This window comes from Chenopodium album, chromosome 1 (genome assembly GCF_948465745.1).
Source record: "Chenopodium album chromosome 1, dcCheAlbu1.1, whole genome shotgun sequence".
Taxonomy (NCBI): domain Eukaryota; kingdom Viridiplantae; phylum Streptophyta; class Magnoliopsida; order Caryophyllales; family Amaranthaceae; genus Chenopodium; species Chenopodium album.
Window position 1 is genome coordinate 86217835 of NC_137834.1, and position 13133 is coordinate 86230967.

At 34.7% G+C, this 13133-nt stretch overlaps 1 protein-coding gene across 1 annotated transcript; it reads left to right on the forward strand.

The window, feature by feature from the left end:
- The first annotated feature begins 953 nt into the window (after positions 1–953).
- On the forward strand, positions 954–12377 carry LOC145560181 (protein ACTIVITY OF BC1 COMPLEX KINASE 8, chloroplastic-like). The gene is made up of 21 exons (XM_081621444.1): positions 954–1622; positions 3497–3632; positions 4162–4328; positions 5668–5788; positions 5870–5970; positions 6853–6951; positions 7124–7234; positions 7326–7405; positions 7573–7642; positions 8028–8101; positions 8183–8252; positions 8371–8459; positions 8912–9036; positions 9479–9559; positions 9654–9714; positions 9818–9872; positions 9961–10059; positions 10171–10260; positions 10754–10813; positions 10917–11040; positions 11637–12377. The coding sequence occupies exons 1-20, from the start codon at positions 1095–1097 to the stop codon at positions 11031–11033; spliced, it is 2334 nt and encodes a 777-aa protein (XP_081477570.1). The 5' UTR covers positions 954–1094; the 3' UTR covers positions 11034–11040; positions 11637–12377.
- The last annotated feature ends 756 nt before the right edge of the window (positions 12378–13133 follow it).

Consider the following 13133-nt stretch of genomic DNA (forward strand, 5'->3'; position numbering starts at 1 on the left):
AACAATCCCATAATTACTTGTTCATTTCCCTACTTGTATAATTCCAAACATTATCTTGGTACAAATTAAACGTGTTAATGGTGTAATGGACCCCTATTAAAAAAAATTCACCACAAAAAATTCACAAAATTCCAATCCCAAAATAATCAACAAGCAAAACCTCCACTAAAACTTTCCGCTTGTGGCAAAGATGTGCCACTATATGTGCTTATTAGCTAGTACCACACTATAATACAACGTATGTAAAATTATGAGGAAATTTAAGCTTCATTTTCATGGTACCTCCAAATTGACCATTTTAATGAGAAGTTTACATGTTTTTTTTTATTACATGTTTGAGGATGAAATATGACCATGACAATTACAATATTTATTTCTACCTATCTACATTTAAACTTCATTCACATTACCATTATTTATTACCGATTAACAAATGAGTCATTATAGTTTTGAGTATCAACTTTCAAGACATTAACTAGCTTAAAACAACTCATCATCTCAAAGAATATTTTACTCTTTTAAAACTGAACAACTATAGTCACAAATCATCTAACAAATTTTTATCAGTCAAAATTGGGCAAATCAAATACTCCGTATTAATCTTAATCAACAACAATCAAAATTTAAAAGTACAAGCACGACACAAAATAAACAATCCCATAATTCTTACTTGTAAGATTCCAAACATAATTTTGGTACAAATTAAACGTGTAAATGGACCCCTATTCAAAAAAATTCACCACAAAAAAATTCACAAAATTCCAATCCCAAAATAATCAAGAAACAAAACCTCCACTAAAACTTCTTGCTTGTGGCAAAGACACCTCCTCAACATTCTTCACCCAATCACAACTCTCTATAATCTCGACTCTCATCTATCTCTTCCTACGTGGCATCCTTTTGACCACCCTTTTTTTATTTTCCTTTTAAAATTAAAATTAAACAAATATTGTCTTCTTCTTCGTTTTTCCGAACTTCTTTCTGCAAAACTCTGCTCTCAACCTCTACTTCTCTTTCTCTCTCATCAAACTCCATGAAAATCGACATTGAAGCTTCATTCTAGAACCTTCACTTTCTCTCTCTACTGTATATTAATGGCGCTTTCTCTCTCCTTGACTTCTCATTCTGTATTCGAGCTTAGTTCGTTTAATCAGCGTACATTTCGCAGAATCAAACTTTATTCTTCATCTTCTAGAATTTGCAGTTCTCGAAACCCTAGTTTTCAGCGAATTCGTGCTGTGAGGGAGAATACGGTTCCGTCAACGGAGGAGAGAGAAATTCCGGTGATTAATGGAGTAGATAGCTTGAAATTGAACGGAAATGGTAATGGAAACGGAAATGGTTCGATTGAGAGTTATTTGAGTGGTAATGGCGGAGTGAAGGGGAGTGAGAATGGTGCTGTTAATGGAGGATTAGTTAAGTTTGTTGATGGTGATAGTATGGCGGCGGTGAAGAGTGTGGTGGAGGAAGATTCTGGTGCTAAGGTGGAAGAAGTAGTGGCGGAGAAGACGAAGGCGAAAGCGATACCGGAGAAGAAGACGATGAAGGCGGAGAAGAAGACAATAGAGGATATTGGACAAGAGGAAGCTTGGTTTAAGCAAGGGGGTCGAGATCAATTAGAGGTAGTTCATCTTTGTTTTACATTTTAGTAATATTGAATTCTTTGTTGTGCTATTTATTGACAATTGCAGCTTATTGTATTTGTTATTGACTTATTGCAAATTGGTTTAGTGAATAATTTTTGCTGGATTTAGAATTATGCTTTTGTATTGCTATTTTGGGAAGGTATTACTGTATTAGAAGTTTGTTGTGAGCAATGTATTACTTCCTCCGTCCCTCAATTACATTCCTAATTCTAGCATTTATTCCTCGCATAATAGAGAGGAGTAGGAATGTAATTTAGGGAAGGAGGGAGTACAATTTTGTTGGAGAGGTGAATAAACATGCATGAGGAAGTTTAACCGAATAACCATCACCAAGATTGGGGTCATTGGATTTGATTTCGGTTGTTTATCCCTTCAAATTAGGAAAACCCTACAATGGTTCTATGTATGATGAATATGAATAAGGTTCTAGAATAGTTCTGTATTGGAGATAGATTTATTGTTGCTTGAGTTGAAGTTTCTTCTATCAGTTTCACTTTGTCATGAATTCTGTTGTGCAAATGGGCAATGCACACTGCATTTGAACTACATTGTCATTCTGGTTGTGTCCATTCGATTATAGCATCCTACATTGAAACCAACTTAAGTCAAACTTCTGATTTTGCTTCTGTCTCCTTTGTTATCTCAAAGTCGAAGTCAAGGAGGATGGGTTTTTATTATATTTGTTGGAGAGCCCTTTTAACTCTAAAGTGCATAGTGGTGTAAATGTAAAATGCTTTCCATTTGGCTGATGGACACTCCATCCCACCTCACACTCTACTTGTGAGACTTGGACTTTTCGTTGTAAGCACATGTATTTTCCTGCTACCAACTTCTTTCTAGCTTGAGCATATTACTACCGCATGCCAACACCTTCGTAAGAGTTAGGGAAAATTCTTTGGGCTCCTTCCATGAACTCATGATTAGTGACCAAATTAACATTTCTATGGTTGCTACCAAGTATTAGACCTCCCTGCAATTTAGGAAACCTGTTCTAGCCATCAAAGCTAATAATAATGATGTGTTATATTGTTGATATTGTCTCTCTATCATTGAATATGAGAGTCTTTCATGTCCAAATCTGTACTAAAGTATATTGAGGTGATTGGAGGACAATGCTTCTCAATTACTTTGAAGTAAGTGACTTTTATGGAAGAGAGTGAGACTTCTAAGTGTGAATAGTTATTCAGATATTCCTTCTGGCTCATCTCACCAAAATTTTATTGGGATACTCAGCCATGCCCCTTGTAATCAGAGAGATGGCTCTGCAGTCAAAGTTTCAAGAATCTATGTTAATCTTAAACCATTTATAAGGATTTAGTTGTATATTACCAGGAAGTTTGAATTGGAGCCTGCCTGAACAAGAGCATCTGCTGCACAGCATGGTAAACTGTAGGGTGAAGGCATGAAGTTGAGGATTACAGGAAATGATTTTTAATCATAGTAATCTCATCATGCAAATAAAGGTCCAATAGGAATATGTTTCTTTTTCCTTTAGTTGTACCCTTTCCATCCCATATATATCACCCCATTTTAAAGCGGGGTGAAGATCTAGAAATGTTGTTAATGTAGAATAAATTAATTGAAAGTGTATGGAGAAAGTGTTTTGCGCAAAGAGAAAAAGTTTGGTGCTTTTTGGAAGAGAAATTGATATAACATCTACAAAATTACTACATAAGTATGTGTCAGAACATTACTTCGGGACACTCTGAAAATGGAAAGTGGAGGCAGTAATATACTGTCAAGATACAAGACTGATATGCATTTGAGTGTTTAATTGCTTGTAACATGTTATTATGTCATATCATGTTTATATTATGACATTATAATGTAAACTTAGTTTCTTTGTGTAGGTTTCTGTTGCACCTGGAGGCCGCTGGAACAGATTCAAAACATATTCAACGATACAAAGGACATTGGAAATTTGGGGATTTGTTCTGAAATTTGTCTTTAGAGTTTGGTTGAGCAATCAGAAGTTCTCTTATAAAGGTAAAAATGTAGGTGTTGAATCTTTGATTTGGGGCTCCATAAAGAGGTGAATATATATCTGTAACAGTAATGGGATGTGTGCTCATGTTTCATTTGATATGAAGTGTTTTATTATGAACTGTGATTCTCAACAAGGGGCTGACTTAATTTCTTTCATCATGGATCATCATACCTGTCATCTTGTCTGACTTTGGTTGGCAGATTTCTCCTATCAACCCATAATCTCCACTCTATTTCATTTTCTGACAAGTCACTAACTGACACCTGTCTTAGTTAAAGCTGCCATTATATTATGTTTAATGTATTATCTTATGGTAAACAGTGATGTTGGCCATTATATTATGTTTAAACAACGTTGTATCATTCTTCCGTGCACTTTAGTTCTTTGGGATATTTTGGTAGATCATAGCAATTTATCTGTTCACCCTTAATGAAAAATCCTTTTTAGAAGTACATCATTGGTACATTAGTCCTGTTGTTCTGTGTTCTTTATTCTAAAGGATAAAACAAACTTCAACCTGATTTGCAGGAGGGATGACTGAAGAGAAGAAAAGGCTGAGGCGGATGACTCTTGCAAAATGGTTGAAGGAAAATATCTTGAGGCTTGGTCCAACATTTATCAAAATTGGGCAGCAGTTCTCCACAAGAGTGGATATACTTGCTCAAGAATACGTTGATCAGCTTTCAGAACTTCAGGTGATTCCCCTGGCCAAATTTGTGAAGGAAGCTCTTGATTTTTTACCCTCTTTTCTTTTTCTTTTTATTTTTTTAATCATGTCATAAACTTTATAATAACTAGGGCTAAGGCTCGCGATGTGCGCATATAGCCATATCCGAAGAGCTCTTTCGGTTTAGCCTTATGTTACAATTTTAGTTATTGGCAACATTAATAAAGGATAATAGGTAAACAAATATTTTTAAGGGTATAAATTTCCGCTCATTCTTTTTAAGAGTTTTAAAAAAGGCAATTAACATTAATGAGGGCAAAAAGTAAATAAACAGTTCAGACGGTATACATGTCTAAACACTATTATAAGTGTAATTTCAAATTTTTTAAAGGGAAGGGAAAAAGTAAAGAAACATTTTAGAGGGTATAATTGTCTAAACACTATTGCCTCAAAAAAAAATGTCTAAATACTATTAATAAGAATTATTTTGAACGTTTTAAAAGCTAGGGTATTAAGAGTTTAATAAAAAGACAATTAACATTAATGAGGGTAAAAAAGTAAATAAACATTTTAGAGGGTTTAATTGTCTAAACACTATTCATAAGAGTAATTTCAAACTTTTTAAAAGGTAGGGATTTGTTCAATAGGGACATGACAAGTTCGCTATGTCAGACTCCCATGTATGTTTCAAGAAAGGAAGGATACTGCTTAGTGCTTACTCTATTAGCGTCTTCATGTTCTGATGCATGGTCATGTGAAATTGCTGGTGGTAGAAATATGTAGATATCGGATTCTAGTGGCTTTCCTGTATTCACAGATCATTACATTTCGAATTATAGGTGTGCTTGGAAAGAATGGATATGAGAATAATCTAGATTTTTTTATTTATTTATTTCCATGTATAGTTTCAAGTCCTTCAAGAATGAAACCATTAATTTGCAAGTAGTATTTTGGCAATTCATCCAAACCTGAGAATTCAACTACTTTTTAAAGCTTTGTTCTCCTCAGTTTATTTTGCTGAAAAAAAAAGCTTATCTTTGCTAAACTTAGCTTATATTATGCTACTTTATGTATTTACGGATTTTACGCTTATATTAATGCTTAACTTGTTTTGATTAAAAACAATACTTTTGCAAAAACTTATTTAAATAAGCCGAGGAGAACAAAGCCTAAGTTAGGGATAAAAAATGAAGAATATCCATCATTAGGCTACTGGTATCTTGTGTTTTTTGTACCTTTTGAAAATTAATCACCTCCACATCGAGTCTCTATCAATTACCAGTACAACTCTCTTAAAGATCTATTGAACATTGTCTACTTTGTTCTGAAGTAATACTCCGTCTGACCCTTCCTCTATTGATATGCAGGATCAAGTTCCTCCTTTTCCATCAGAGACAGCTGTATCTATTGTTGAAGAGGAGCTTGGAGGTCCCTTAAGTGATACCTTTGAGCGCTTTGATTTTGAGCCCATAGCAGCTGCAAGTCTTGGTAATTGTTAGATCTCTTTGTATCCTCTTCACTGGTTGAACAAAAATAAAGTAAAATAATGTGATGCACTTGGTTTTGCAGGTCAGGTCCATCGAGCAAGACTTAAAGGACAGGACGTAGTTGTTAAAGTGCAGCGGCCTGGGCTCAAGGATCTCTTTGATATTGATCTCAAAAATCTAAGGGTTGGTGTTTAATTAGGTTTCTTTCTTCTTGATGTACATTTTTATTCTTACTAGCTCTTAGTGTGACATCAGCATCCTCAAACCAAATTTCATGAAGCACCAGTTATGAGGGTGTTCCTAGGATAATCAAGAATGAGGTCTACATACTGCATAGCATACATACAACCTGTACCACCTGGTAGCTAAAAAATTATCTTTGTTTTGTAGTATGAATATATTTTTCTAATCTTCTACTGTACTTTTATATCCCCCCCATGCTACAACGTTTGCAATATGTTTCTGACAGGGCATGCTGGCTCTATTGAACTAGTCTAGAATCTTAAATAAAAGTACTGTTGAAATGCCTAATGCCTTTAGATTTAAATAAAATGCAAGTTAACAAGATAATAGAAGACCCCTTCGTGAAATAAACACCTAATCCAAATGGCAATGGAATTGTATGCACGAGTTATTTTAAGTTTTAAGGCCTTTTACCATTATGTACTAGTGGATACTTAAAATGATACACACGGGCCACCGTAATATAGGTATCAAACAACAAATTTCTAAAAAGTACAAATGTGAAAAGGTCAAAAACAATTTGGGATATTAAGTGGACTGATAGACATGGGATGGAATGTACAGTATACACTTGGACTGGTGTCATGGGTTTAATGTGGTTGAAGAATAAATACATATTAATGCTTCCTGGTTTTGATCCCCCCCCCCCCTCATTATTGAAGCTGCCAGGCTGGTTAAACAATGTATGATCGACCAATGTGGGCCTTGTGAAAATTGTCTTTCTCCATTTGTGTTGATAACTTCTAAGGTTTACATTATCACTTTCTGAGCGTACATGTAGGAGGCTTGACAATAATTTTTTTTTTGTACTTGTTTTGCTAGGTAATTGCTGAATATCTTCAGAAGCTTGACCCAAAATCGGATGGTGCAAAGAGAGATTGGGTGGCAATTTATGACGAGTGTGCTAGTGTATTGTACCAGGTTTAAATCTGGACTTACAAATTCATGACCCTTAGTGTTTGGCAAAATTCTATGGCATTTATGTTGAATGCTACAGAGTGCTGTATGCATATATGAATTTCGTGATTCACTTTGGTATTTGGCACATATATGTATTTGATGTAATTTGTTGACTAGATGTGAGATATTTCAGGAAATTGACTACACCAAGGAAGCAGCTAATGCAGAACTATTTGCTAGCAATTTCAAAAACATGAGTTATGTCAAGGTTCCTTCAATTTACTGGGAATACACTACCCCGCAGGTTTGGCTGTGCTGTGTTCTTAAAATGTTAGGAGAGCAAGCATATTGTGGTTCACTCTGATTTCATCTGAAGAAATTTTGGTTGGTTGTAGATTTTAACCATGGAGTATGTCCCGGGGATCAAGATAAATAGAATTCAAGCTTTAGATCAGTTGGGAGTTGATCGCAAAAGGTAAGAGTATAATTTATATTTTTATAATGCCATTGAATGGTATTAAGTCAAAATAATTATCTCAAAGCACCTCTTGGAAAATGGGTGTTCCATGAAATGATGCTTACTGCTAGAGAACTCAATTGCTTTTCCACAGATGTTATCATTATTGATTTTTGGTCTTTCAGGTTAGGTCGGTATGCTGTGGAATCTTATCTGGAACAAATACTTTCTCATGGCTTTTTCCATGCTGACCCAGTGAGTATTTTAATTTGTTTCTCTTTTCCTACACACACACAAACAAAAAAAAAAAAAAAAAAAAAAAAAAAAAATTCTATTTTTATTCAATGATAAAATTAAGTTACAAGTCTGAAGTTATTGTGTTCAGAACTTTTGACAAGGACTGCAGTGATTATCTTAGCAAAATAAACAATCTTTAACAGTAATGTCTAGAAAATAAAACAATGAAAATATATTTACATTTTCTGTTGAGTGTTTCAGAGTTCTCCCCCGTTATTCTATGCTTTGAAGGAATAATGGCTGAAACTTGGCTGTATTAATGCTTCTAAGATATTTATCGTTGTTACACTTCAAATTTGCTTTTTAGTTGAAGACTTTAAGTGCTTTCTCTTTTTCTTGGCAGCACCCTGGAAATATTGCTGTTGATGATGTGAATGGTGGAAGGCTGATATTTTATGACTTTGGAATGATGGGAAGGTAAATTTCTGAGAATACATTATTCATCTACCTCTGAAATTGTGTTCATGCTTAACAAAAAATTATTATTGCACCTTGCAGTATCAGTTCAAACATTAGGGAGGGCTTGCTCGAGGCATTTTATGGAGTCTATGAGAAGGACCCAGACAAGGTTTTTTTTTTAAAAAAATAAATCATGTTTGTTGAGATTTATACCCAAACAGCCAATGATCATGCTTAGTTAGTTACCATCTTAATATGTTAATTTATTTAATATACCTTGTTTGCAGGTTCTACAATCTATGATTCAAATGGGTGTTCTAGTTCCTACTGGTGATATGACTGCTGTGAGACGAACAGCGAAATTCTTCCTTGATAGGTAACTATAAAAAATTTATATACACCCGGGTGCAAGATGCACCCAAGGTTATTTTTGCTCTTTTGATAATCAAATGAACAATAACCATCCTTTAATTATCATAATATACTCGTTTTAATTGGAGATTGTATCCAGCTTTTATTGGACCATGATACCCATTTTTAACATTATGTACTTGACGTTGAATTGGACTTTTAGTTCTGTATGAGATTACATTGCTGCTTTGTATGATCTAAAGACTAAGAATTTTATGCATTATACCCAATTAGGAAGTTATTGTCTTGCTGGCTAGTGTTATTGTGTAAAAAGTTAGTGTTCTTTTATTGGCAAACCCGATTTACTACCTTACCCCACAGTATAGTCATATACACATATTTTTCACTCTTACACCCACCCTCCTCTTTTTTTAATTTTTAACATTCAATCATAGTGACCGAGTTTCATTTATGTAGTTTCGAGGAACGTTTGGCGGCCCAAAGGAAAGAGAAGGAAATGGCAGCAGCGGAACTTGGATTTAAAAAGCCATTAACTAAGGAGGAAAAACTTCAAAAGAAAAAGCAAAGGCTAGCTGCAATTGGTAAAATTAATTCCAATAACACTATCTCAATTGACCATACAACTACACATTATTTTTCCTATCTCTGGTTTTGAGTTTTGGCATATGCAGACTTGCTCTGCTGCAAGTTAAAATGTGACAAATCTGACAATGTCCGTGCCCACCGCCCCTCATTAGTCTTTACTCAAGTGCAGAAATGTTATTTTCTGAATTAAAATCCATTACTATATATAGAAAGGTGACATCTTTTTCTAGGAGTCCTGTAATAGTACATGCAAGTATGTGACTATTTTTTGGATGGAGTATTATTTTCATCCTTGTTATTTTTCTTTTTTTCACACCATAAGTTTGAGAACCAGGATGAACCATCTAGCCGAAGAAGCTCTTTAAAATTTGTCCTTAGCTATTACTGAATGAGTCCTAGACTGTTGGGCGTTAACTAACGTGGGGCATAACTTTTCAGGGGAAGATTTATTGTCAATCTCTGCAGACCAACCTTTCAGATTTCCTGCTACATTCACGTTTGTTGTTCGAGCATTCTCTGGTATTTGACTTAAATTCTTTTCTCATTATTATTTTTGACCAAATAACTGAACCAAAATAACTGAAATCCTTGTACTTCATTTCTTGAATTGCAGTTTTAGATGGAATTGGGAAAGGGCTTGACCCTCGATTTGATATTACTGAGATAGCCAAACCGTAAGTTTAAATTCAAATTTTATGAGCTATCTTTTTTTTTAAGAAATTTTTCTTGGGAAAAAAATTTGTTTGTCAATTGCTTATTCACATCTTTGCCTTGCAGCTATGCTCTAGAACTGCTCAAATTCCGTGAAGCTGGTGTTGAAGTTCTTGTGAAGGTAAATTTATTTATTACTTCGTATTTTTGCATCGACCAAACTGCGCTTACTGTTGTTGACTCTCAATATATATTTCGAATTTGTCTAGGATTTCCGAAAGAGATGGGACCGGCAGTCTCAAGCATTCTACAACTTGTTTAGGCAGGCAGATAGAGTTGAGAAGCTGGCTGAGATTATTGAACGACTGGTAGTTACCTCATTGAACTTTGAAACGATAGACGTACTTGCATTATATTAGACGTGGTTTCATGGTGGCTTTCTATTCTTCACCTCTGACATGGCCTTGTATTTACAATAGGAAAAGGGAGACTTGAAGCTTCGTGTTCGAGCTCTGGAGTCTGAGAGATCTTTCCAGCGTGTAGCAGCTGTTCAGAAGACAATAGGAAGTGTATGTCATCTGGCTTAATACTTATTTTTGGCATAGTTAGAAATTCTAATGGCCTAAAGAGGGGGGGGGGGGGGGGGAGTAAATAAAGTACAAACGCTATATATGCAGTTAGATAAGCCCCCACCCCACAAGTTCTCTCTCTGCTCTTGGCGAACAAATGAAAACTCTAAGATTAGTGTGACATAATTCATTCATGGAAAATGTCTAGACTTTTCTTTCTTGAACATTGTTTCCAATTCTGGAGATATATTACATATATACAGCAATTTGTTTGGTGAAACTGTGAAAGAACTTGTTGGTTCTTTAACAAACTTGTTTGAACTGTTAGATGTTGATTGAGCCACAAAAAAAAGATTTGGTGTTGGAATTAAAACTTACGTATCTTTCATGCTGGTAACTTGTTTCTAAATTAATTAAGTTGAATTGTTCTGTTCTACCTGGTATCACAGAGATAATTATAGATCATTATTATTTAATTTGATGAATTTAACAGGCTGTGGTTGCTGGAACCTTGGTGAATCTCGCCACAATTTTGTATCTCCACTCAATTCGAGTAAGTGAATATTTTGTTCTTTCTGTGCATAGCGCAGTTACATATATTGATATATATATATATATAGTTATAAATTAATCATATAAATTTGTGTCCGTTATAGGTGCCCGCCATTGCTGCTTATACTGTGTGTGCACTTTTCGGCTTTCAAGCTTTATTTGGTGTACTTAAAGTCAAAAAATTGGACCAAAGAGAGAGACTGATTACTGGAACTGCTTGAACGATGGGTAAGTGACATAATTTCCATTTTGGTCTCTGGGTCTCTCTGTCGTATCTATTTTTAAGTCAGCAGAACCAGGCTACGAATCTACGATGGCAGAATTTTTTTTTTTTGATACCAAATTACCAATTGCATGCTGTAGCAACATTTGAGGAGATAATCAGTATAATAGCCAATAGATTTTAAAGGGAATTGCGTGCATTATTATGTACTTTTGGTACCTTATAACAGTGCCTATGTTGAATTTGCAAGAGCCAATGCTGCCAAAATCCTTGATGATGCTCTTCAGTATCATGAACTTTATCTTCTGTGAACACGAAACTTCAATTTTGGGACTATATCTCACCATCATGGCCATGCTTTTGGTAGTTTAAGAAGCTCCTACTGGTCTAGAAGTCCCTTGTTTGGTTTCACTTGATTAGCAATTTATATTTGTAAAATTACTTCATAAACTGAACTCTTGGCATTTCTTATCTTTGATACACATTTGCAAGTCTGTTTCATTCAGGGAGTTATGTTTGATCTTTAGTCCTACACCATGTTACAGTCCTACCTTTTTATTCATCAAGTGTAGGCTGACAACATCTTTCAAACATTTTGTAGGTTGTGGTTATGCACATATACACCGACCCACATCAAAACCATATTTAACCACATTATCGGATTCAGCTTCCAATTGGCCTTGATGGCCAAAATCAGCCTTCTGAATAGCAAAGCTGTTGTCAAGGGTGCTGATTCTACAATATAACACTTTTTAAAGGAGTTACTGTGTGCTTTCTCGAATGGTTCATATAAAACAGATCAGACATGCTTACTGTCCAACTACAGCATTGCGCCATTTTGACAGGTATATAGCAAGCAGGTCATCATATCCATTGTCAGATTGGTCTCTGAAGGAACCTCCAAGTCCAGCTTTGAAGGATGGTTCTGGTAAATTTTAATCTAAATTTTGAAGCATTTGTAAAAGTGAAAAATAAAGGGTTGTAGTTTTATATACATCACGCTTGCATTCCCACATGCTCTACCAGGTTAGTTAGACCAGAAAATTTTTGTCCCCTTTAGTGGTCAAAGTATATATTGTATAAATTCATATTGTGAAATTATGTACGAGTACTAGCTAATGTACACTAACTGTAAAGTAGAGAGGGTACTTCATTCTTGAGTTCGCGGCAAATGATATACTGTAATATACCAATGTTTGAGTTTGGCTTGCAGAACTCCTGCTGTTGTTCATATAGCCTCTGTACGCTGTTAGGTGGAATATCTTGTAATTAAATATGAATATAATTGAGGTTGGATTAGCTATATGAATTCATGGTAAGTAAAACTGCTGTCTTTTATCCATCACCTTTGCTCAATTCATTTTATACTGTTATTTCCTGTCTTTTCGGTGATTGAATCGCTGTAATTTTGCTTCCTCGTGCTCCGCTTCGAGATCAGAGCTAAGCTTTCCAGCTTCTTGATACCCTTATATGCCTGTCTTTTGTTTCTTGTCCTCTTTGTTAATACTTTACCTGAAAGTACCAAGGAGAATGGCATAAATCTTTATTTATTCTTCTCTAGTTGTACATTGTATGTTCAGCTTACCTATTATTGGTTTCATTATTCTATATAATTGCTTACTAATCTACACAAACATCCATGCTATTGCCTATTAGCTTCCCCAAGCCCAAAAAATTTAAATTATAATTGGAATTATCAAGTAAATTCCATATAATGCATGTACCTTTACCACTTTTAAATATAATATTCCGAATGGAGTTATATCTTAATCATTTTTCCTAGGTTATTCTCTTTTAATTATTTTTGGAAGAAATTCTATTGAATTGTACTTATTCATATGATACTTGTTTAGAAAAATTTGGTGTTCTTTATAACAGCATTTTAATTTGCTTCAACATTAACAGGGAAGTTTCCCAGATTAAGTTAAATCCAAAAATCCACATTCAAACAGTTGTCGCATTTTATACTCTTTGACCAAACCAATCAAATTGCAGTGATTTAAGGGGAATCAGGTAAGCTGTTCGTCATTATAATAATCACCTCCTTTTTCCATTACTTGTACATGAAATAGCATATTTGATGTGGATTTTCTGCGTT